General features: G+C 39.2%; 2 protein-coding genes across 3 annotated transcripts in view; both read right to left on the bottom strand.

Moving 5' to 3' along the window:
• The window catches only part of LOC137294134 (medium-chain acyl-CoA ligase ACSF2, mitochondrial-like), a 28,047-nt gene extending 20,764 nt beyond the window's left edge, over window positions 1-7,283 (bottom strand). The window contains exons 1-2 of the mRNA XM_067825116.1: window positions 7,168-7,283; window positions 5,119-5,299 (exon numbers count right to left, since the gene is read on the bottom strand). Of these exons, the coding sequence (XP_067681217.1) occupies window positions 5,119-5,299; window positions 7,168-7,202 (216 nt within the window). The 5' untranslated portion in view covers window positions 7,203-7,283. The remainder of the gene's footprint in view (window positions 1-5,118; window positions 5,300-7,167) is intronic.
• A 5,534-nt stretch (window positions 7,284-12,817) lies between these two features.
• LOC137294095 (zinc finger protein 658B-like) lies at window positions 12,818-27,117 on the bottom strand. Of its 2 annotated transcripts, XM_067825048.1 has the most exons (3): window positions 26,940-27,117; window positions 26,307-26,448; window positions 12,818-15,171 (listed from the first exon to the last, which is right to left on the bottom strand). In XM_067825048.1, exon 3 carries the CDS (start codon window positions 14,690-14,692, stop codon window positions 13,445-13,447), a length of 1,248 nt encoding a protein of 415 aa, XP_067681149.1. In that variant the 5' UTR covers window positions 14,693-15,171; window positions 26,307-26,448; window positions 26,940-27,117; the 3' UTR covers window positions 12,818-13,444. The 2 variants fall into 2 exon arrangements, with proteins under 2 accessions (XP_067681149.1, XP_067681157.1); XM_067825056.1 differs by lacking the exons at window positions 26,307-26,448; window positions 26,940-27,117 and adding an exon at window positions 25,946-26,003.
• Window positions 27,118-27,491: the final 374 nt, after the last annotated feature.

Below are 27,491 nucleotides of genomic sequence, written 5' to 3'. Positions count from 1 at the left end.
ATAAAACACAAAGCTTGATTTTTATTTTTTTTAACAGGAAACTAATTAACTTGTCAAAAACCTTCTGACAAATGTTCAGTGTTTCTACAAAGAGCTAGTCAGACACAACAAACTATAACTCTATTTTTCATGTTTACTTATATGATAGTTGTATTTGATGTAATGATATGTATGCATATGTTATTATATGATAGTTCATATGGATGACGACACATGCTTCATTTATATTTTGTATTATATGCTGTATGGGTGAGGTACTGTAACGCTTGTTCACCAGTCCCAATCAGAGTTACAAGACACACAAATATACAACAACATGGAGATGTGTGGAGAAAATAAAGACCTATGGAGAACATAAATGTCATAACTGAACAGAAATCATTCCCTCTATAGGTGAAGGCCGTGTGGGATTAGTTAAACAAAGAAATCTAGTCGACCATGCCTCCTCATCCTCTTACTCTTTAAACAAACAACTTGCCTGGGCTGTCTAAGACTGAATTGAAAATTTTGTAAATTCGATGTTTCGGGTAGTACGTAAGGAGGTAATCAGGTGTCAACACTATGGCGTTCGACGCCCCGGACATGAAGGAAAACCAAATACGTTATAAAGTACAGTAATGTGGTCAATATGAGCGAGGTAGACCATCTGACGAGCACAGCTCATTATGGGAATCTCTTGTCTTTGGAGCTGCTCGTTGAGACGCTGAAGTCTTCTGTCAAGTTCTTTATTCTTTATTGTGGCTACTGTGTCACAATATGCAGTTTACATTGCTCACAGACCCTCGATTCACGATGACGCCAACTTTCTCGACGACTGTTCGTGCGACGACTATCATTCAGGAATTAGTTCCACAGCTCATTCTTTCACCGATGTCTTTGTGTATGTGTTTTAGCTCGTTAATCAGCGTAGAGACGAGTCTTCTGCTATTCTCGGGCACAAGTTCTCCAAGGCAGTCGACGCTCCGGGTGTCATTAGAACAGTGTTGAGCACTGTCACACTCCACAGCTTTTCGACAGTCCTGTTGTGTATTTGATAAAACATTCGACAATCCTGGTGTGAACCAAAAGAGGATACCACCATTCTCATCGGTGGATGAAATGGGATGAAGAAAACCCGCATACTCTTCATCACATTGTGCCACCGTATTTACCATAACGAATGTTTAAATATCACTTTATGTAAATAGAGCATCAAAACAAGCTGAAACCATGTATTATATTAACATGGTACTAACTATAGTCGATTCGAACCACTGCTTTACAGTTCACTGACTGCCGTGGATGCAGGCTTTTCCCACGTGGCGGGGTAAAACTTAATGATCTATTCTCCCTCGCAAGGCCACGTGAACCAATCAGAAATGGAATTCTTAAATGGGGTAGGAGAAATGTGCCCTGTACGTTCTTATGAACCTTGATCTTTCAGGTACATTTCATCAGTTGTGTACAAATACGCCCCGCTCGTCAAACGTCAGAATAAGTTTACAGGTATCAAAGCAGACTCACTCGCTGGGCCACTAGCAGTGAAAAAACAAAACAAAGCAAAAACAGATAAATCAATTAATTTAAACAAATAGATGGAATACTAAAAACCACCTAAATATTAGTATGCACGCCCCATTTAAAAAGATAGAGCACTAAAGTGGCAAGATTCAAACTCAAAACTATTCAATCGTATTTTACTCGATAAATCAAAATGGTCTCAATGTCACAATGTGGGTAGTTACAGGATCAAAGCAAAATATTTTACATGTTTATGTACAATTTATTTAGCAAAGCCAGAAAAATCCCCGACAAACACGGCCGCTTCTCCTCAATATGTGGGTTTGTGAGAGTGAGGGTACTCCCTACAAGGCTCACTCCCATTAGTTAACAAGGCGTCCTCCCATTTTATGTATTTTTAACTCGATAGGTACGGAAAATTAATTAGGCGATGTGGGTATGTCATGACTGGTTGATTTCTCAGGATTAGGTGAATTGGGTATGGGAGAGTCGATAGACTATGATCATAGGGGATTTAACAACCATGTTGGAGTGAAGGAATGACAAAACTCTGTGATAGATTAATGAGTGTCTTTTTTTAAGCATTATGAAAATGGGAATGATAAATTAACACAAAATGCCCTAGACCTGTCCAGCGTGTCATACATATATGTATCATAAAATAATAATTTATCAACTGAATAATACATAAAAAATACTCTTATGATTATGTATAACATCACATTTTAATAAAAAGATACATGCGTTGAGCTTGTTAGATGTTTTAAAGATTAATGGAATAGGTAGAAAAGGACACCCCCACTTGGGAACTTGGGAGCACAGAGACGCCACGGTTCAGTGGTTACAGCTATAGGGCCTTCTGTGCTCTCTGGTCAATATATTAAGGGTGGTGATGTAGATGAAGGTTACGCAGGAAAAGTAGGTGATGTGGGTATACTACGTCAACAGGCCGCTGTGCAGTCAACCAGATAGTTTGTTGTTTTAACCTGTCTGACAATTGTTACGTCTGACCAGGGAGACAATAACAAGCTGATGTTAACACATGTGATCTAACGATAGTTTTGCGTTTTTTAGCATGTTTTGGAAGGGATGGCCGTGGTGTATCATTTATTCTTTCATTCATTCACATATGTACTTCTTTCTTTTATTATATCTTTCTCATTCATTCACATATGCACTTCTTTCTTTTATTATTTCTTTCATTCATTCACATATACTTCTTGCTCTTCATTCATTCATTCATTCATTGTAAGATTTCGACTGATACAGTAAACTTCAACTTCATAGATATAGGTTGAATTTTGTTATGTTTATAGAATACCTAAATTCAAAAGAATCTCAAGGCTTAGTATTCTAAGTGTACTGTATATGTTGCTGGAAGTAAAGGGCTTCAACAACCCATGCTTGCCATTAAAGGCGACTATGCTTGTCATAAGAGGCGACTAACGGGGTCGGGTGGTCAGGCTCGCTGACTTGGTTGACACATGTCATCAGTTCCCAATTGTGCAGGTCGATGCTCATGCTGTTGATCACAGGATGGTCTAATCCAAACTCGATTATCTACAAACCGCCGCCATATTGCTGGGATATTACTCAGTGCGACATAAAACTAAACTTTTGCAAATAAAGAAAACAAGCAAACGAAAATATTTTCGTCCACGAGCGAGATTAGTCGAATTAAGACCGGTATGATTTCAATTTTTTTGTCATGATACTTATAAACACACTTTCATTCATATATTTACAACCTCCAAGGCAATAAAAAAAACTATGAAAATTTAAGTGGAAGTCCAGATTCTTGTACTTGTTACAATTTAGCGGAATGAGTTGGATTTTGTGCCATGATACTCATAAATATATCCTCATTCATTTACAACCTCCAAACCACAGGAAAAGATGTATTTTGCGTGAAGGCAAATATTCTCGCCCAATGTCTTTCTCCCATGGGCGAGAGTTTTCAAAATTGCTCTCATTTAGAGGAATTAAGTCAAAATGAGTTGAATTTTGTGCCATGATACTTACAAATATATCCTCATTCATTTACAACCTCCAAAACACAGGAAAAGATGTATTTTGAGTAAAAGTAATTATTCTGGCATATTTTTTAAAAATCTTCCTGAATTCGCAAAAGTAAGTCAAAATCAGTTGAATTTGGTGTCATGATACTCACAATGGTACTTTCATTCATTTACATCCTCCAAAACATTAGAAAAGATGTATTTGGAGTGAAAAGGAAATATTCTCGCTCATGGGCCCAATGTTTTTCGCCCATGGGCGAGATGTTTTTGTGAAAATCGGTCTCAATTAGCAGAATTAAGTCATAATGAGTTGGATTTTGTGCCATGATACTCATAAATATATCCTCATTCATTTACAACCTCCAAACCACAGGAAAAGATGTATTTTGCGTGAAGGCAAATATTCTCGCCCATGGGCCAAAATGTCTTTCTCCCATGGGCGAGAGTTTTCAAAATTGCTCTCATTTAGAGGAATTAAGTCAAAATGAGTTGAAATTTCTGTCATGATACTCATAAATGTACTTTCATTCATTTACATCCTCCAAATATTGGAAAAGATGTGTTTGGGGTAAAAGGAAATATTCTTGCCCATGGGCCAAAATATTTTTCGCCCATGGGTGAGATTTTGTTAAATAGCTCTAAATTAACGGAATTAATTCAAAATGAGTTGAATTTTGTGACATGATACTTATGAACATACTTTCATCCATTCACAACCTCCAAAACATGGGAAAAGGTGTATTTTGAGTAAAAGTAAATATTCTCACCCATGGGCCAAATGGTTTTCGCCCATGGGCGAGATTTTTTGAAAAATCACTCTAAATTAGCCTAATTAAGTCAAAATAAGTTTAATTTCGTGTCACGACACTAATAAATACACGTTCATTTATTGAAAAACTGCAAAGCCTGAAAATAAACATGTAGTTTTCAATGACATTAATTATTCTCGTTCATGGGCCAATATGTTTTTCACCCATGGGCGAGATTTGTTTAAATCGCTGTCAGTTAGCAGAGTCAAGTCACAACAAGCTGAAATTTGTGTCATGATACTTATTAACATTTTTTCATTCACTTACAACCTCCAAAACATTTATTATGGATGAAATTAAACACTTTCGCCCATGGGCCTACCCATTGGCCACTGTTCGCCCATGGGCGTGCCCATGGGCGAGCGAGTTTAAATTTTGAGTTTTCGAAAAAAAATGTTTTCATTTTTTCATCCTTAGCACATATACATAACAGCTGCCTGTTTAATTTTGCCAAATGCCTTGTGAGAGAGTGGCCACAGTGCTGAGAGTTTCTGGACTTTTGTGAGTCCAGAATTATATTGTGACGTATTAGCTGACTTTAGGTCATTACCATTGAGAGGTTATGGCCAATTTTAACTCGACATCAAACGTGTGCTATGCATTTGAAATGGAGTTCTAACCACAGGTGTAGAAAACATGCATGCTCGTGTTGAGTATGAGCTGGCTGTTTCAAAAAGTAGATCTATATTATCTTGAGTATGTTATTCAACACCTTTATTCCCAGCATTGTTACAGGAATTTAATTCGTATACCCCTTTTTCTGTACAATATTGCAACTTCAATCCTCCTACCTTTTCCAGTAACTGTTTGGCAGTGATTGCCTGGTTGTACTCCAGTACCCGGTACAGTATACGGGAGGGGCATCCACTGGCTGCAGCCTCCACGAGTTGCGGGATGGTCCATCCAGAAAGAGGCTCCCCACAGGCACCGTGGTAATAGCTCATCTGAAGGTTCTTTCCTGGGACACAGTCACTGAAGGTACAATGGTTACTTTCATTTATTACTGATCTCTTACCACCACAAACCCAGCCCCAGCCTCCCACCCCTCTCTGTGTTTGTGTCTGCGTATATGTCAGCGTGTGTGTGTGTGGATGCGGGTGCGTAAGTGTAACGATGGCTGAGAGTAGATTAAAGAACACTTTCAGAATAAAATATGAACTAGTTTTTAAGAAACAGTACCCATACATAGATTCGATCCCAGGCCTTCCGGAAGCCAGATAAAAGATTTAACCGTGGAGGTACAATAGCACCCCTTCCAACAAGTGTGAAGTCATAAATGTACAATATTTGTGCATCTTTACAGGCATTTCAGAATTTATAATAGGTAAAGTGACCACAACCAATCAATATGTAACGTTCTCTCTCTAACTTACTAATTACCATATCACTGCACTGTCACTCATCTGTTGTATAAACTCATTCTGCACATTTTTTTAAATCACGCTCTGCATCAACCTACTTTGCTCAAATCACAAATTAGCTACCCAGTGTGTATCAACCTTGTCAAATGTATACATGTTACAGTCACATTTTGAAATCAGTCATTTCGTGAAATGACCACGAGGGTCAGCCACTTAGCGTCATTTTGTGTCATAACAATCAATATACTTCAGTCATTTCGTGAAATGACTAAGAGGGTCAGCCACTTCGCGTCATTTTGTGTCACAACAATCAATATACTTCAGTCATTTCGTGAAATGACTTAGAGGGTCAGCCACTTCGCGTCATTTTGTGTTACAACATATCAATATGCTTCAGCCATTTCATAAAATCTCATTTCATCTGTATGTGGTGGACAGGGGTTTGTGAGGTGTGACTGCTCTTGACATAGCAAGTGCCAAGCAAACAAGTGTAAATGCTTCAAAGCCAAGCTTGAGCACAACAGTCGCTGTCACAATGGTTTTACCTGTTAGTGGCAACAAGTGTTATTGAAATTGTGGTCTACTTTTTTCAGATTACGTTATTGAGTGACATTTCATGAAATGACCTAAGTATATTGATAAAATGACACAAAATGGATGGTCCTCCTAGTCATTTCACGCAATGACTGAAATATTTAGTCGTTTCACGAATTTACTGATTTTACAATCTGATTGTAACACATACTCACTATGCACTTATGTATAAATATTCTACTTGTTATAACTCTTTGTATCACTTGCTTGATAACTGTGTTAATACCTTCACCGAAACGTCGCACTCATTGCAACAAAGAAATTGACTATTCACAGAATGTGGATTTCCTTCAATATATTTACAATTGCAATAACTGCTTTGTTGTTTGGATTACAAGATTTGATTGTGTGCATGTTTTATCAAATACTCTTAATTATATTAGTAATCACAATCACAACTGCTATCCCAAAGAAAAAGAAAAGTCTGATGAAACAAATTTCTTACCTGAAAATATGTCCAAAAATAGTATTCGGAAAAGACATGCAAAGTATACTGACAGCAAAAAAAAGCAATTTTCGAAAAAATGAAATCTCATAAAGGTAAGCTTTAATGTGTGTGTCCTCTATTTAAAAACTTGATCAAACGCCAGAGCAGCTATTCTTATGCTGTTCAGTATAGGTTAGCGACTGGATTTGAGAGTTCAACACTGTAGTCAGATTACTCTAGCTGTATTGGGTGGACAAAAAGGATTCTGCAAAAATCCACGCAACTGATGCCACATTAAGAACCAAATCCACATCCCAAAAAATGTTTCACTACCTCTTTCGACTCGCTTGAATTCATTTGGGTGTGTAACTGCGTGACATGTGAAGCCAATAAAAGCTACAATTCTCTCCACATCCACTATGTAATATTTGCCGGACAATTTAAAAGTACCATCGCACCTGTTGAGTTTTTCGAGGTCCAGGGTAAAAGCCATTCTTTGAGTGGGTAAGATGCCCCGAGACGCAAAACGATCGCTGCTGTTTTGTCTTCTGCACACTGATATGGTGCAAGGAGGTCCAGCAAAGCTATATCACTGCGCTAGCGTTGGGTTTATTATCTTCTAGCACGTGACTATCCATGGACGATTGAGTTAAAATTGTCATAAGACAGATGTCGATACTATTTGACTTTGCGCTTAAGCTTGTTCAGAGTTGGCTGTTTTGTACAGCAAATCGTATTCAAACACTGTATATTTTGAACATTTCGAGAAACGACTTTGAAAACGAATCGTTGACGCCTTATCACTGACTGTGTTGGTATTTTGACCGAGTGGGTATATTGATTGGGTAGCGTCACTGACTGTGTGGTTATATTGACAGAGTAGTACCACTGACCGAGTGGGTATATTGATAAGTTAGTGCCACCGACTGCGCTGGTATATTGACAGGGTTGTCTCACTTGCACTGTGTACGTATATTGACAGGGTAATATCACTGATTGTGTGGGTATATTGACAGGGTAATATCACAGATTGTGTGGGTATATTGACAGGGTAATATCACTGATTGTGTGGGTATATTGACAGGGTAATATCACTGATTGTGTGGGTATATTGACAGGGTAATATCACTGATTGTGTGGGTATATTGACAGGGTAATATCACTGATTGTGTGGGTATATTGACAGGGTAATATCACTGATTGTGTGGGTATATAGACAGAATAGTGTCACTGACACTAAACTTTACTCACTCGCTTCATCACCCTGACGGAAAGATGGGACCGGTTTGAGGTCCTGTCCACGACCATAGTAGTATTTTACGGTGACTTCGTTTACTTGACAATGTCTTTTATGAACGTTCCAGTTTGGAATGAGGGTGAAGAGCAGGCAGTAAAGTGTGTTTGTTGTTTAACGTCACTGTCAGCATATTTCCACTAGACTAGACAAGAACAGACTATTCGGTGTTTGAAATAAGTTCTGAAAAATACTTTCCGTTTCATAAGCTTTCGTCAACGATAAGTAACCGTTGGAAGTGTGTGAATAGAAATCAGATTTACTCACATTCTCGCATTTTCACACTACTACTACTTTTGCTAATACCACCACTACTACTATTACTACTGCTGCTGCTGTTGTTGCTGCTGTTCCTCCTCCTCCTCCTCCTCCTACTACTACTACTGCTGCTGCTACTACTACTACAATACAGTAAATAGTCCAAATAACAATCCATGTCATCTGAGTTTAGTAGGACAATATCTTGGAGTCTGATCACTCCGTCAGTTTGGTCGTCTCTTATGACCTCCAGAGGCCAGGGATACTCTACATAGGCTCCCTGGTTTAACTACTTATAGTTTACATGCAGCAAAACGTGCAGTATTTTGTATTTGGTTTTACTAACCTCGAAACCAAACAGCAGAGATACCGAACCCGGAGTGAGCGGGTGAGCAAGCATTCAAGTGTACCGAGGATTTTCACTGGCTGGTTCATTTGCCGATACACTCAGGTACACGTGTAGATAGAGGGGTAGGGTTTGTAAATACATGCTCATTTTTTTCTGCATTTGCGTTCGATCCAATGAACAAATACTGAGATGGTGAACGACTGCGTGGCTGGAAATTGACCTTGTGTCTGACGGATTAAGTCATCTGAGAAAAATGGATGCAGTTTGTTTGCAATCAGCAGACATCTTAACATGTCATATGTACATGTGTCATGTCTGCCTGTCTGTGTAATGACATAATGTGACAGACAGACCAACTCAGGTGCACACGCCATTTATGGTGTATCGCCTGATAGGTGTTAGTTCAAATTGTATACGCCCAGTGCATGCGATGTTGTGTATTGCATACTGCCACTTGTAGCCGGGCAGGGAGACACACAGGCGTCAATACTACAGATATTGACTTTTGTCTGTGACAGAGGCTGATTATCAAACTTGACATGGCCATGAATCTAAACATTTCAGTTTTCAGACTGAGTATATTTAAACAATGATATTAGTAAGTGCTACACTTTCTTAAACTTCCTGCAAGCCCCAAAAAAGCAGCATATGAAAAGATAAAGAAAAGTCTGGAAATATCTTTTGTTCTCCAACGTTGACCACGGCGATTACCCTTGTACGCATCGCTGTTTTTTTACGAGTTGCCTTCTTGGGAGTAAACCATCCAGGTTTCTTGGTTAAAGCCGCGCGGATCTAATCACTGTACAGCGTTGCATAGCCGTTGAAACCACTTTTCACTCAACCTGGCATGAAATTAGTGAATCGTTTTAACTCCGATTTCGCGTTTTTTTCATCGCGTTAATTTTCTATGTTGAATTTGCATTTTTGATAATTGCTTCTTGTAAGTCCAATACCAAAATATGGTAGAATCTGTAAAGTTGTGTTTTGCCTTGCATGTGACCTTTAAGAGTAAATATTGCAATCGTGGTAATGATTATGCATCTCATTACATGTTAGATTGATACTAAACGCAATAGTAGCGTTGGGCAGAAGGCCCGGGTTCGATTCCCCACATGGATAAGATGTGACAAGCATATTTCTGGTGTCCCCTGCCATACCTATGGCTGTAATATTGCCCAAAGTGGTGTAAAACAAAACTCACTCAATGAAATGGAGAGGTACAACTGTAGTGGAATACTCATTGAAGATGTGTGTCTTGGTTCACCTCCACCTTCTCCAAGTTATGTCAGTTTGGACTGTATGCATTGAATTGACACAGGTTACCCTAGATCAACACAATAACTTAGACCTTGCAATGTAATCAAGACCTTCAGCGTTGAGTATGCTAAAAGTGCTGTCGGACCTTTGTTTGGTGAATAAGCGAGTCTTGGACCAAGAAAGGAGACAGCTGTGAGTTGTTTGGGTTTATGTGTGTAACATTCCATTCCAGAGGCATCAATTCATACATAACAATGACACGCATAAATAATCGGTGATATCCTATTACAATTTCAATACAAGTCAGATTCTATATGCAATGTGTGTCACAAGTATGTGTAGTAACTGCTTGCAGAAACAATTTCCTTGAGTAAATAAGATAATGATAAATAACATAAAATATATATATCAACAGTTTCAGTGGAGTATACGAGTGATGCGCCTAACAATTTAATTACGGCATGTTGCGCCTAGTTCGTTAACTACTGCAGGGATTCATGACTGTTTTACAGCTTTAGATAATTATGCAGTGTAGAGGGTTTGGGTGGTCCTGGCACAGTCAGGCTGATAAGGCTCATCATTGGCTCAGGCAGTGGCACCATCTACATGCAGCCCAGAGTGAGTGAGTGAGGGAGTTTAGTTTTACGCCGCACTCAGCAATATTCCAGCTATATGGCGGCGGTCTGTAAATAATCGAGTCTGGACCAGACAATCCAATGATCAACAACAGGAGCATCGATGTGCGCAATTGGGAACCGATGACATGCGTCAACCAAGTCAGCGAGCCTGACCACCCGATCCCGTTAGTCGCCTCTTACGACAAGCTGAGTCTTTTATGGTGCAGCCCAGACAGCGAATAGGACTTGTCCCAGGAAACGCTGCCTTTTTGAACACATCAAGAACTATCCGGAGAATATGTAGACTCCCTCAATACTGCAGGCTTCTGCATTACCCAGAGTGTCAGGTGGGCTGTGCTCCCCAAGTAGAACCTGGCACTCTCCTGATCTGCGCCATGAGATCGGGAGGTACAAAAAAGGGCACTGAGAACAATGGTGAGTTTGTTACTTTTCACAGATTTAGTTGAAAGGCGCAAAGGAGAATGTTTGGGTGATCCCTGGAAGTTATTATTATTATCATTATATATATTTATATAGTGCACCTATCCATGCTCGAGGTGCTGGTGTTTTCCCTCGATCACCGGATGTCAATCTCAACCTCAAAGGCACATCTTAATCTCAACTCTGGGGAGCAGACAACTCTTGCTGCCAGACGGCAAGCCAAGTTACGAGATATCCATTCACAGCTTGGTGGACTGGGACACATAGTCACAGTACTTTGTCCAAGTTGCATGTTGGTGTACCCGCAACTAGGTGTTTCCACGTTTTCATGTGGTCATATACCAGCGGATTCGTGGGTTCTTTTAAGTGCACAGGCTTGTATACCGTTGCACTCAGCAACGATCCAGCAATACGGTGGCGGTCACAAATAATCGAGTCTGCACCAGACACTCCAGTGATCAACAGCATGATCATTAATTTGTGCAACTAGCAACCGATAACATGTGTCAACCAGTTCACTGAGCCTGACCACCCGATCCCGTAATTCGCCTCGTACCACAAGCATGGGGTACTGAAGGCCAATATACTAGCCTGGACCTTCACGGGTTGACAACACTGATAGAGTGCACACAAGGATGTCCAAAGGTTCTTACACCCGATCACAGATGGGCTTGATCCAACACCTCATGCTCGCTGGATTACTAGTCTAGTACTTTGGCCAGCCCGCCCACCACGCCGACACATGGAGGAATGGATTTATGACTGAAAAGGTATATCGCACTTAATGAAATAACTACGGTAAGAATTTGCAACTAGTGTAAGTAAAATTCAGTTGTCACAATACATGCAATGAGCACATGCGTTAAACAGCGCGAAATGCCCATACTGGATGTGCAATTTCGATGTATATGGAGTTCGGCAAATGTGGGAAAATACATGTACTACTGCTTTACTCAAACAAGAGATGTCGGAATTTGTTCTGCTTCACAGAAAACAATAACTTTATTTAATGACTATGTAATTACGTTGTATGACGACATTGTTGTGTTTGACTATGCATATTTCTTAAAATCATGGAGTTAAATAAGAGGAAATGAAAATTGTAATTGCATACTTTAACCTGCATTTGAATGGATATTTGTAGAAGACAATACCATATTCTAATGACTACCGTAATGTGATTCGAGAATAAACTGTTCTGTACGACATACAATCACAAACCAAACAGAACATTTTATATCATTACTAAAACACTAGTACTTATTCATGTTGGTGAAATATCAAAATACAAATGCTGGCTGTTTTAATCTATTCTATGGGCATATATCGGAGGCAAATCTACTTGAATGATATTCCTTCGCGAACTATTGTATTCGTAAAATACAGAATAAAATGACTTACCTACAATGTCATCATTGCTCAAAATAATTGTTTACATTTCTTTGAACTGCTTTCGTGACTATGCTACTGGAATCTAGGCTACTGAATGAGAATCTAACATACATATACAGATCTAGACTAGAGATACACACGTGTGTGGAAGCAATGAAAAGAATGTTTTGTATGTGCATGAAAGACATAAAGACTGTGGAGCATACAGCGCAAAGTGCATAGACATCACTAGATAGTGCCAAAGAATTAATCGGTTATCTTGAATTAGCATCTGAAAATAAGCAATGTGTGGTATAACAGAGTATGTACCTTAACTGCTTACAGGAACAGTTATCTTGAACTAGCATTTACAATGGAAAGTATTTCCTAAAGAGCTTCAGTATCGTAGGAATGTGTCAAATTAACTGTGACCTTTTCTTGATGATATTTACAAAGAAATAACGAGGTTGACAAGAATTAAGTTGTAATGCTTCTTAATTTGACACAAGAAAGGAGACAGCTGAGTTCTATGGGTTTATTCCAGAAAGTGTGTCTAAGGTGGATTACCATATGCTGACAAAGTTTACAACATGAGGTAAATGGAAAAACGGTAATTACCTAACAAGACTTTATTTCCTTTGTGGTGTAGCAATGGTCAACTCGTATGATGGTAATCTTGATTTTGTTCAACAAAAGTTGGTGGTAAAAAATGCACCTGCTGGGATGAGAATATGTGTCGGCACTTGACCTAGAGAAGTACTTTAGAAGAAAGGCCAGCACCGACACAGCTCACTAATTTTGTTTTTGATCAGTTAGTCTGAGGTTGGTGCAGATGCATTTGCTAACTGACTGCTTCTGTGCTTGATCTGCGGGGCTATAAACAAGAAAAACTTATGCACTTGGACTTTCACAGACTTCTGCTGAAATGAATACTTTGTCAAAAATATAAAAGTGTATGAAGAAATATATTCACTGAAATATATGTATAACAGTAAAACTCAACAATCAGTTGATTATATTGAGAGTATCTGACCATGCAAATGTTTTTCACAATCAACACATTGATAAGATGGGATTCCACCTTGGATACCTACGTAGGATGACTGCAGGGGAACATCATTTTCGAAACCCAAAACAGTAATCAATCCTTACTGCTTGATTCCACGGTGAATCCTCATGTGTGTTTGCAGACTATTTGAATGTGCAAATTTCTTTCCACATTCAACACATTCATAAGGCTTGATTCCACTGTGAATCCTCATGTGTACCTTCAGATTATTTGACTGTGCAAATATTTTCCCACATTCAACACATTCATAAGGTTTGATCCCACTGTGAATCCTCATGTGTACCGTCAGATTATTTGACTGTGCAAATGTTTTCCCACATTCAACACATTCATAAGGCTTGATTCCACTGTGACTCCTCAGGTGTGACTGCAAATGAATTGATAGTGTAAATGTTTTCTGGCACACATTGCACTGATGAGGTTTGATTCCACTATGAATTTTCATGTGTGTCTGCAGACTACATGATTGTGTAAATTTTTTTCCACATTCAACACATTCATAAGGCCTAATTCCACTGTGAATCCTCATATGTATCTGCAGACTACTTGAGCGTGCAAATTTTTTCCCACATTCGACACATTCATAAGGTTTGATTCCACTATGAATTGTCATATGGTTCTGCAGATGACCCAATCCTGTAAATGTTTTCCCACATTCACCACATTCATAAGGCTTGATTCCACTGTGAATCCTCATGTGTGCCTTCAGATTATTTGACTGTGTAAATGTTTTCCCACATTCAACACATTCATAAGGCTTGATTCCACTGTGCATCCTCATGTGTGCCTGCAAACTACTTGACTGTGCAAATGTTTTCCCACATTCAACACATTCATAAGGCTTGATGCCACTGTGCATCTTCAGGTGGGTCTGCAAATGTTGTGATTGTGTAAATGTTTTCTGACACACAATGCACTGATGAGGTTTGATTCCAGTGTGAATCCTCATGTGTCTCTGCAGACTACCTAACTGTGTAAATGTTTTCTTACATTCAACACATTCATAAGGCTTCACTCCAGTGTGAATTTTCATGTGTGTCTGTAGACTACTTGAATGTGCAAATTTTTTCCCACATGCGACACATTCATAAGGGTTGATTCCGGTGTGAATCCTCATGTGTTTCTGCAGATGACCCAATTCTGTAAATGTTTTCCCACACTGATCACACTGATAAGGTTTAATTCCAGTGTGAATCCTCATGTGTGCCTGAAGGTTACCAGAGTGTGTAAATGTTTTCCCACATTCAACACATTCATTAGGTTTGATCTCACTGTGAATCTTCATATTGTTTTTTACATTATTTTTCAGATTTTCTTCCACATTCATCGTGTTTTACCACTGTGAATCAGCATATGTACCTTAAGAGTATCTGATTATGTCAATTTATTCCCACATTCAACACATTCACATGGCTTGATTTCACAAGAATTCTTCACAGGTGTTTGGATATTAGCCGACAGTGAACGTTTTCCGACATTCCATCACACTTTGAGACTGCTTTGTTGGTTTTCCATGACTCCTCAAACCATTTGGAAACTATTTTGAGGGTTCCAATAATGGAGGCGTTTTCTGAGATCACCAGTTTCCAGTGTTTCAACAACTGGTCTTTTAATGAGATCATTTATTTCCTGGGTTCCAATAACATGATTTTTCTTGAGATCACCTATTTCCAAGGTGTCAATACAATGTGTCTTGAGATCTTGTTTCCAGCAAATAGCTTTACCAAATTTCATTTGTTTCAGAGGTAGGGAAAGGATTCTGTGACTTGAGCATCCATCTTTAACCTGTAGATGTTATGGTGTTTACTGAAAACAAAAGAAACATTGTCAGACTCTAATAACAACTAGGTTAGTTACCATACACAGTGTAATATGATGGTATGACATGTTCCATGATAACGAACCTGATATTTTCAAAAGGTCTTCCAACAGACAAAACAATTACATGACTTTGAACATTCAGTGTGTAAAATGCCAATGGTAGGATGTATAATTATCTTCTCAATGGACATTGACAATGAAATGAATTCAGAACTAATATACACACTTTTACTGATGCTACATACTTAAAGAGATCGGATACCTTTGATTGTGTGCATACCATATGTGATATGATGTGACTGGAGCGTGTAAGACAATAGGAATGTTACCCATCATCTTGCTTCTAATCATACTGCCGCACTCACATATCTCCCCTGAACAAATGTGATATTTATCCGTTACATTTGGGAAAAAGTTATCTCCCCATATCAAATTTTACTGTACAAATGATCATTTTATAAAACAAGAGTCATCAGAAGATGACATATCCCCCCCGCCCCTACATATTTGAAAGTACAAATCATCTGAGAGTTACTTGATGTGTTTTTAGACTAAGTTTGAATCGTTTCTGTGGAAATACACTGGTCATTCATGATATGGAAACCAAACACCTGCAGCTGGTTATAATTTCGTTAACTGAACCATCTAAAGTGTCAATCCACTAACTACCAACACTGCCGCTACTTTTGGCTGTAATTTATTGACGGACATATGGGGGCACTGAAAAGGTTATAAATAATCCATGTCCAAAACCATGGTTACATGATGTTTGTGGTCCAACGTACACAAAGTTCTCAAAATACATTCACTGTTCAATCCTAAGCCAACAGTAACATCAGTGGTGACATCAGTACTTGGTGTATCCTCCCCTCGCATGGATAACTGCTGCAACCCTCCTCCTCATGCTGGAAATCAAATGCTGAATGCACATCACTGGAATCCTCTGTCAGTAGTCATGAAGAACCTAGGCTAATTCTTATAGATTTTGAACAGGTACATCCCTTACTTGAACTTGACCCCAGATGGTCCAATAAATGCTCAATTGGGTTGATATCAGGGCTAAGGTAATTTGTCAACTGCATTATTCTGCAAGTATGTGATAACAGCTCTGGAGTGATTATCGTCCATAAATACTGACCGACTGGCGAGGGGGGTGGTTTCAAAATGTGGGAAAACAGCAGCTTCCAGTACTTTCTGTTGGTATCTCTGACCATTGAGTCTCCCTTAAATGGTGATAAGATTCAGCTTACAGTCATAGGAGATACACCCCCACACCATATAACAGCCATCGCCAAAGGGTTCAGCTGCATGGATCATCCGCTGTTGATAAGCCTCATTACTCCTTCTCCAAACTTACCAACGGCCATCAGTAACATGAAGAAGAAAGCCACTTTCATTAAACCAATGCGCCATGTCCTCAGATTATATACCAATAATCTGACATCTAGTATTTTCAGAAAGCCTACACCTCGGCAAGTCCAAAAAAGTTTAATTTCAATACTGTTCACTTATTGATGTGTCGATAAGAAAGCAGTGAGAATACTTCATTTCACCTTTTTATACCTCTCAGTCGCTTGAACTATGACAGAACTTTAGCATGAAAAGCATGCATTTGAGTCAGCATGTAAATTCCATGCTAACTGCATGTGTGTTTAGATATAATTGGCTGACTTCTCTGTTTTGATTCGTTTTAGTTACAATCAACAATTATTTTTGGTGGTGCCTAATTAATGCTCATGTATATATATACTCATGGTAAAAAGTGAAGCAACACCTGTATTTTGAGACAAGGCCTATTTCTACATGTTTCGATAAGTATGACAATTAACATGTACTAGTCTAAAATGATTTCCCAATACATGCTTAATCATCTTGTGCCCTACTTCAGTGATAAAAATGTGTGTTGAAAATAATCGAGATCATTTATTCCATTTCAGAAAGATAACGTCAAATCAACAAAAAAGTGTTGTCTAAAAAGTATGCACATTTTGTTAAAGAAATGTCAGCACTTTGCAAATTCCATCATGTCACATGGAAGTCAATCATGTCCTGTAATGAAACCCACTGTTAACGTTTCTAGGGAGTGTATCTTTAGCGTCAGTAGTGGGTGTCTCCACCACAAGCCTGAACTACCTCTTGACAACTCTGTCTCATTGATACCACCAGATTACGCGGGAACTGCATTGGCAGATTGTTCCATTCGTCTATGACAACCTGTCTGAGTTCGTGAAAGTTGGTCAGGGGCCGATCTTTTGAGGAAATGCTCCTCCCAATGGCATCCCAGATGTGATCTATTGGATTAAGATCCGGACTGACACTTGGCAAGTCAAGGGATTCGATGTTGTGCTGCCTTTTGAGGTCAGTGATCTTCCCATCACGATGGGGGCGGGCATTGTCATCCTGGTAGAGGTAATCAACGTGAGGATTGGCATGCAAAAACGGCAGGAGAGTGTTCTCGATGATGTCACGACCATACTTCTCTGCATTCGTTGTACCTTGGATGACTTTGATATCTACTTTCTGGCCATGACAGAAGGCTGCCCACACCATGACTGACCCACCATCTCTAGCTACTGTTGTCAGTATGTTTTGAGCATTCAGTGCTGTGTTGGGAAGACGTCTGACCCGTAAGCATCCGTCAGCAACGTACAGATTGAACCTCGACTCGTCAGACCAAATGACACGTTGCCATGTGCGCAAATTCCAGTTTAGTCGTGTCTGTGCCCAAACCAGACGAAGACGCATGTGATTACTGGTCAGTCGGGGTCATTTCAAGGGACAATGAACTCGCAAACCAGTGGCTACAAGATGTTCGTTATTATGTTAACCAACTCCGACACATTTACTCCTGTCAAAATGGTTTTTGAGCTGTGCTCTGGAAATGAAGCCCCTCCCTCCATTTTGAGTGAGTGAGTCGAGTTCTACGCCATACTCAGCAATACTCCAGCTGGCAGTCTAAAAATAATCAAGTATGGACCAAACAATCCAGTGATCAACAGCAGGAACATCAATCTGGGAACTGAGGACACGTGTCAAGCAAGTCATTGAGTCTGACCACCTGATCCCATTAGTTGCCTCTTACCATGCTTACAACCTGTATAGTCACCTTTTGTGGCAAGCATAGTTTGCTGAAGACCTATTCTACCCTTGATGTTCACGAGTACACTTAGATCGAAAGACAGGAAAAGTATATTGGATACATAACTTACACAACACAAAATGAAAGCTGGGAAGGGTATATCTGATGTAAATACTTACACCACACAGAAGTGTGGCAAGGCTATATAGGATATAAAATTAAACCACACAGAATGAAAGTTGGGAAGTGTATACTGCATATATATCCCACACCAAACAGAATGAAAGTTGGGAAGTGTATACTGGATATATATCCTACACCAAACAGAGGGAAAGATGGAAAGAATATATCGAATATATAGCTTACACCACACAGAATGAAGGATGGGAAGGTATATTGAATATACAGCTTACACCACACAGAACGAAAGATGGAAAGGGTATAGCTGATGTATAACTTACACTGCACAGAATGAAGAGAGAATGGTATATTGGATACATAACTTACACCACACAATGATATACTATTGGATATACTGCATCACACATTCCTCAGAATGCAACATTGTGATTCATCAATATCAGTTTGATCCAAACAGACTGTTACATTTCAAATAATAACCTCAGCAATATAAGCATAATATTCTTGATGGAGTCAGAAAGGAAGGATGTCAATGAAATACTACAAATGAATCATCATCATTATCATCATCATCATGATCAATTTATATAGCGCACTTATCCACTCAGTAGTGTATGCAAGAGGAGCTAGTATTTGTTTCCCTCGATCACTGGATGTCAACCTCAATGGCACTTTGTATCAGTTGTGTATTATCAGTTTCAACTCGAGCAGCCACTAGGCGCACCGAGTTGTGGCCTTCTCATCCTAATGAGGTACACACTGACAGCTGGATGGACTGGGACACATAGCCACAGCACTTTGTCCAAGTTCACTACACATTGCTGTCATATACCAACTAGGTGTTTGGACGCATTCATGTAGCCACCATCTGGTCATATACCAACCAATTCAAGGGTTCTTTAAAGTGCACAGGGTCATGAACTGTACACTAGGGGTTGTGACAACAGTGAAAGTGTGTGCACACAAAGTTGGCTCCAAGGTTTTTTACACCTGGTCACAGGTGGGCTTGATCCCAACACCGCAACCTTGACGGATCACTAGCCTGGCGCCCACCACCGTGCCCTACATCTATGTAATATAACCAATGGAACACGCACAGTATGACATCCATGTTATATAGCCAATGGAAGCTGGACAGTATGACATCCATGTAATATAGCCAATGAAAGCTGGACAGTATGACATCTATATAATTTTATCCAATGGGAGCTGGACAGTATAACGTCCATGTAATATAGCCAATGGAAGCTGGACAGTATGACATCCATGCAATACAGCCAATGGAATCTGGACAGTATGACATCCATGTAATATAGCCAGTGGAAGCTGGAAAGTATGACATCCATGTAATAGAGCCATTGGAAGCTGGACAGTATGACATCAATGTAACAGAGCCAATGGAAGCTGGACAGTATGACATCTATGCAATACAGCCAATGGAATCTGGAAAGTATGACATCCATGTAATATACCCAGTGGAAGCTGGAAAGTATGACATCCATGTAATAGAGCCAATGGAAGCTGGAAAGTATGACATCAATGTAATAGAGCCAATGCAGGCTGGACAGTGTAACATCCATGTAATATAGCCAATGCAGGCTGGACAGTGTAACATCCATGTAATATAACCAATGCAAGCTGGACAGTATGACATCCATGCAATACAGCCAATGGAATCTGGACAGTATGACATCCATGTAATATAGCCAATGCAAGCTGGACAGTATGACATCTATGTAATAGAGGCAATGGAAGCTGGACAGTATGACATCCATGCAATATAGCCAGTGGAAGCTGGGTAGTGTAAAGTCAGTGTAATACATTGAGTAAGGAATGTATGACATCAATATCACAACATTAGTATGACAACAATATTCCCAATAGAGATTAGGCAGTATGACATAAACATAATATTCCTGATGGAGTCAGGAAAATATGGCATCATTGTAATAATACCAATGGGAGATGGACAGTACGTGATTTACTACCACCATCTACAGGGTAAGCTGAATCATTGCCTGAATAATGCAGAGTTAAAGTATTATCCCACCTTGTGTTGAGGGAACATGAGTTACAATACAGAAACCTATCTCTGTGATTCTACCGTTTTCGACCCCTGCAACTATCTGCTGAAGAAGCTTACGTTAGTACCTGGTCTAGAGTGAGTGAGTTCAGTTTTACACCACACACAGTAATATTCAAGCTATATGGCGGCAGTCTGTAAATAATTGCGTCTGGACCAGACAATCCAGTGATCAACATCATGAGCATTGATCTGCTCAACTGGAAGCCGATGACATATGTCAACCACATCTGCAAACCGGACCAGCAGAGTCACCATTTGTGGCAAGCATGCTTTGCGAAAGGCCTATTCTATCCCGGACCTTCATGTGTCAGCTGGTCTATAAGCTGCTGGGCCACATTTGTATTCATTTGTGTGCATGTTTTTGATAACTGAACCAATTACTACTCATTATTCTACTGTCTATTATGGAACATTCCTATGGTTGGTGCTTTGCACTGGGTTAAGTTGGATACCCCTATACATTTACACTTACCTCCCCTGGGGAACAAATACAAGTGTCCACATGCTAATGACCTGCATAACCAATATTTTATTGAAGAATACCAGCCAATCAGTCCAAACTACTCATTTCACAACACTGATCATCCTCACTATGCCCAACTCTCGGTAAATGGAAAACTGCAAATGGAGGTATAACTGACAAAATGTCTTTCAAAGTTTCTCCGATGCCATACCTTCACCATATCTCAAAGTTACTATGATAGGGACCCGTGAAGGTCCTGGGGTAGAATAGGCCTTCAGCAACCCATGCTTGCTATAAAAGGCTGCTGTGCTTGTCGTAAGAGGCCACTAACGGGATCGGGTGGTCAGGCTCGTTGACTTGGTTGACATGTCATCGGTTCCCGGATGCGCAGATCGATGCTCATGTTGTTGATCACTGGATTGTCTGGCCCAGACTCGATTCTGTACAGACTGCCACCATATGGCTGGAATATTGCTGAGTGCGCCTTTAAACTAAACAGATCCTCACCCTTCTATGTAAGGAGTTTCACGAAACAATACACATGTGTTATTAAGCATATATCTCTCTATTCATTATATATCTGATGAAACTTTTACTGGAATATCAATATGTCCTAAGGGTTGATGATACTATTACCAAATAACATTTCAAACATCAAATTATCATTACTAGTCATGTGCCCTTGACCAGAAATGGGATAATGCCTTTGACCCTACGGTTTTTTAGAATTTAGATTTCCTTTGGATAAGTAAATGGAACTTCAACTTCTGAGCAGTTTCTGATTGTACCAGGTCAATAGTTTACATTTTAACTATTAACATACTCATATGCACTTGACCAGAAGTGGGATAACACCTTTAAAACCTACCTACAGTTTATGCAAGGCTGAATATGTTTTCTGGGCTGATGATAATTAAAAAATAACACGTTTTGGGCTAATTCTGAATAAAATGAGTTAACATTACTAAATTTAACAAAAAGAATACCCGGGGTTAAATGTATGAGGTGGGTAGAGTGCTAGCATGGTATTAACTCATAGAGCCCTGGAGCCGCTCCACTGCCCAACACCTGGCACCCCTCGCTGACTGCCTGATTGCTGCGACGAGGCTAATTAGAGCTAATCATGCCTGATTTCCCAGGCAGGTCTCGGATATGACAGGAAACTGTCTAGTCTCACAAACAAGTACTGATTATTTAATTGTGTTGTAAAGGTGTAAATGGAAAAGAGGCCGATGTGAATACATATATTACAGCATTTCATGTAATTTATTACCTGTGTCTCTCATACCCCTTTGCCAGTGTGTGCTGTATTTTTATCAACACCTACGCGGTCTTTGTACGTACGAGATGAACAAATATACAAATTCCTCCTGTCTCTCTCATCGTATGGACTGAATTATAATATATTATTTATAATAGAGTTTCAAAAGAGGGGGGGGGGGGGGGTGTGTGTGTGTGCTTGCATTATAATCGTCTACAGTTTTTGCCAATACATTGCTCGTGCTTATGGACTATTTCAAGGAAAGTATCAATAGGTGTGTAAGTAACATGGAACATATAGAGATTTATAGTTTGTCACTTTGTTCATCTTAACTTAACGCTGCAAACACACATCACCACTCATACACATACATACTGCATGATACATTTATCATTACTCGATGCTAAACAAAGCTTCCCGTCGTGTGAAGGGATAAAATATCCCGAATGTAACGCATTATATCTCAGTTACTCATTATATTGGCTGATACTTTGACCAATCGTATCGTGAGAACCTGTCACATAGGAAGGACAAGGTGATGGGGCGTGGCCTAAATTTCTGAAGAGCACGTTTGGACACTCAAAGTGATAGGGTACAGATTGATTATTGGCTTTATTGTTGACCAATGGCTATGTTGTGTTTCGGCTGTATCAACTATCATGCAACAATTTGTGTATTGTAAACATAACATCAGTTACTGTAATGATGTATGAAAGAAACACATAAGACATATGGGAGTAGACTGACACTATGATGAGTGTATTCGTTCTCAGATGGTGAACACACGTCTTAGTATTTTGGAAATGTAAAAGAATAACGACTGAAATGCAACAATTGAAGAGAATGAGTGAATTTAGTTTTACAGCGATTTTAGCTATATTCCAGCAGTATCGCGCGAGCTTAACACATTGTGCCCAACAACTGACAAGAATGGTATACAGTACCATTTGTACAACTAGTGCATAAAGCGTTATCGTCCTTAGAAAAAGTCTCTATGGTAGGCCTCAAAACAGTCAACGAACAAAAACACATCACAGCTTGAACATCTGCATTTGATGTCTCGACGTTTGCCAGTCCGTTTCATTGTATGTAAGACATACTTCAACCAAACGACGTCCCTCTCATATCATTGTGAGAGATTAAATTGTTCAAAACATCTATGTCAATGGCAGTAAAGAAGAATTTGCGCACATGCATAATAATCTATGAAAGAAGCGTTTTTGCTGATACATTGCTAGTGTATGCTGAATATTTTAAGGAAAGTACTAATAAGCTAGTCTGTGACTTACATATAACAGATTCAGTTTGTCGCTTTGGTTCATCTAGATTTAACGCAGGAAATATACGAACATACATGAATGCATATTGTATAATGCTATTCCTTGCACATACATTAGACAAAGGGTCATAGGATGGGCGTCATCAAAGTTCCCGAATAGGACGTTTTGTGTCTTAACTGTTCAATATAGTCCCTGATTTGTTATCTATGACCAATCGTATCATGAGATACCTGTCACATTGGAAATGACAGGTGATGGGGCGTGGGCTAAATTTCTGAAGAGTACGTTCGGTCACTAGACAGCTTGGATACAGATTGACTATTGGTTAGATCGTTGACCAATCGATATGCTAGATTTCGGCTTTTTCAACTCTAGCTATCATGAAAAACTTTGTGTATCATGAACATACATAATCGTAAGGATGCCTGAAATGTACACATAGGACTAACACGCACTTTGACGAGTTTATTTTGTTCTAAGCGCTCAAAGCGCTACAATCCGATTATTTTTACCCCGGATAACCCAATCCAATCATTGAGTAGAGATAGTATTTATTTGCGTATACTTTTTGCGCACACTACTTGTACATCAAACATAATGACTTGCTGAACATTTCAATATAATCTGTACATTGTTTTGAATAAATATCATAATTCAAGTACGTGTATTATAGAATTCAAAAAGGTAACACGATACTGATTTATTGTGATGTATACACTTGTAGTTGAATCTCTCCAAATATTTATGAAGATGGGCATACTTATATTTGTTTTGAAAGCAAACGAGGTTCAGAAGATTGGCAATGGGCATGACTCCACAAGACAGGTTGTCCAATGATGTAACAGCGCATAAGTTTGTTTTACACTTGTCACAGGACAAAAGTTTACCTGGACATGCATTCGACCAGAGGCTGTTATTTTGAGGTTGAAAGAGGTGTTCATATATTTAGTGTTGTCTGATTGAATGATTATACGCATCAATTGCGTAACTGATATATTCTCCTCCTTTTATTGACGATGGATCTGATACACGTGATCATTACACTGGATAAGATAATTACAGAGATCAAATACAAACGTTTCTTACACAATGCTTGTGTAAATTGCATTGAAAAATCACATTTCAAATAAGCATGAAACGGCTTGAACAAAATACCCTAGTTACCTTCGTATGGTTTATGTGTACTATATATGTATATTATGAGTAGATGCAAGAGCTATCACTTCATATTCGATTATGTATTATTGTCAACTTTAAAAATCAATAGTCGCAAATGAATTAGGTCTAAATCAGTAACTTGGTTTATTTCAAATCTATACAAACATGAGTGTAATACAGTATTGCTATTTATGTCTACAATTCATTATATGAACTATTACAATGAATGAATGAATGATTTAGTTTAGAAGAAGGTTTCGTAACCATGTCACCGTTAATTCAATCAATGTGCAAACATAGTATCTTAGTATTCACTCCCAATGACGAGTAACAAACACGTACCTCCTGTAACAACATCTCATAATCCCTTTTCTTGCAGACATTTGACTGTATAAGCCCCCGACATTGCAAGCAATTGTTATCAAAACACATTAATAGTTCTTCTGATTAACACAGAAAGTAATCTCTCTCGTAAGAAAGGCTAATCTTTGATCATTACTGCTAAATTGATTGAAATTATAGGTATTGTACGATTAAAAATGTAAAACCCCCAATACGCGGCTCTCGCTGAATGAGAGGTGCTTTTCATAACCCCCAATGTGCGGCTCTCGCTGAATAAGAGGTGCTTTTTATTACCCCCAATACGCGGCTCTCGCTGTGAGAAGCTAATTAATTTGCTGCATATATGCAGCTCTCTGCCTTAATGAGTTAATGCACTAGTCAGGTTTGAAGTCACTTTCAGCATCTTGAGGGAAACAGTGATAGTAAGCTAACTGCAGTGTGTGAACTGTTTGTTGCGGTATGTCTTTGAATGGTGATAGGAGGAGAGGATTTTGTACAACAAGCTGGGGGTCGCTTACTTTGTACTACGTACATGTACAATAATTTGTGTGCAGGTGTTGGGAGGTGGGTTGTCGTTCACAATCTACATGCAACTCCATAAAACTCATCATAACCCATCTGCCATATATTCTGAATGGTCCTTAATTTCTACACCATCATAATATTACATCATAAAACTTAAATATAAATACGTTTCTGTGATGACTGGCAACTCTTGATATGATAATATCATATCAGCAAACCATTACTTGGAGGCTTGAAATGCTATGCAAATGGAAGCCCGAACGGTTAGAGTTCCTACCGTTCCCCCATCCCAAGTAAATATAAATACATTGATATACACTTCCATTATTAACAAAGCCTAACACAACACTTACTAGGGGGCTCACAAAACAACTAACAGTCCCAAATTAAGTACAATAAGTAGGGTTGAAACACTTAGTGTTACCTCTGTTTATCTGCGGAAGACAGAGTGTAGGGGAAGGGAAGGAACTCTTAACCTTTCCGTTTATTCACATGAACTAGTTTTTGAGTAGACCTTTTATCTGAGACATAGGGCAAGTTACTGAATATATCCGACCATTACTTCTAATGATTTTCGGAGAAGTATGTCCGATGTGAATGATCCCTCACCCCTAATATCTAGGTATATATTATATATAAAGTAACCGGTCCCCGATATGCCATGTTACGGGATGTACAAAATGGGTGACCTCCCTTATTCCACTGGCTTCAAATTACATGACCATAAATGTTTTTCTTCGTAAAAGTTTAGTGTCAGAAGTCTCACCTCTGCTGCATTTACTTACGTTCGAGTGTCACCACAATGTACGACCTCTCGGCGTCAGAGTGAAACTGTGAAACAGGGACGACCCCGAATTTCCCTCGCGACGCGGCTGAAGCTGTTTCCAGAAGAAGAGAGGTTTCCTCAACGACCTGGTCCCCTGGCGGCTGTGTCATTAAAGCAAAGACAATTTCACGCCAGCGCAGAAGATACAGGGAACCAGGCTGACACCTTAACAGATGCCGGGGGCCAGTCTGTTTCTCTCTCTCTCTCTCTCTCTCTCTCTCTCTCTCTCTCTCTCTCTCTCTCTCTCTCTCTCTCTCTCTCTCTCTCTCTCTCTCTCTCTCTCTCTCTCTCTCTCTCTCTCTCTCTCTCTCTCTCTCTCTCTCTCTCTCTCTGTGTGTGTGAGATCAGGGAGTGCACACTGCCATAACACAGGGTTCAGAGATCACTCATCGCCAAATCATTGCTATGATGTTAACTATGCACAATGCAGATTTAAAAAGTCAAAATGTACCTTGCATCTTATTACTGAGTAGTATATACAATGAGGGTATGAGATCACTTTCTACCAAAGCCGCTGTATTTCGTAAATAAAGCTTTAGTCAGCCATAACTTCTCCGGATGGAGGTGTGTATACAACTTTTCATCTCCCTACCACTTTCCTGGTCAGAAGCCAATATTTCCCGGTCACTCGATCTCAGCGAAAGAATTCATAGTTTCATGTTACATGCCGATTTTTGAAGTTCTCATTGTGTTTAACTTGAAGGGGCACTGATGCGGAGCAATTTCCAGGGACTGGTGTAAACTTTTGTTATTGTTTTTCTCCTGTGAGTACCCGGATGATATCCCAGAATTCGTGACTGGTTCGTGACCTCTGCTGCGCAGTCCGTATGCGCAATTGAGAGTTTAATTATAGACAGATCAACTAAGGTGAAGTCATTTTTACTTCATTACAAATGTATTATGAAAACAAATGAAACGCTTTGAAGGTTAATCATCTGCCAGTGGTAGAAATGGTAAAAAACTATTAGGACAGAAAAATAACGTCTCTGTATTTTGTCGCATAACCCTAATTAGTTTATTGCCATATTTGTATGATTTTGAAAATTGATAAAAGAACACACAGTCTGCTCATACTTATAGTAAATTTCTAACATGACAGCAACATTTATACATTGTTATAGATTGCCAATGTGGATCCTATTTC

The sequence above is a fragment of the Haliotis asinina genome, chromosome 1 (genome assembly GCF_037392515.1).
Source record: "Haliotis asinina isolate JCU_RB_2024 chromosome 1, JCU_Hal_asi_v2, whole genome shotgun sequence".
In the NCBI taxonomy this organism is placed as follows: Eukaryota; Metazoa; Mollusca; class Gastropoda; order Lepetellida; family Haliotidae; genus Haliotis; species Haliotis asinina.
This window is presented reverse-complemented; position numbering and strand designations above follow the sequence as displayed.

What these genes read in the sequence shown, in the direction of transcription:
- LOC137294095 (XM_067825048.1), bottom strand. Translation starts at nt 14,692, where the DNA reads ATGAATGTGGAAGAAAATCTGAAAAATAATGTAAAAAACAATATGAAG.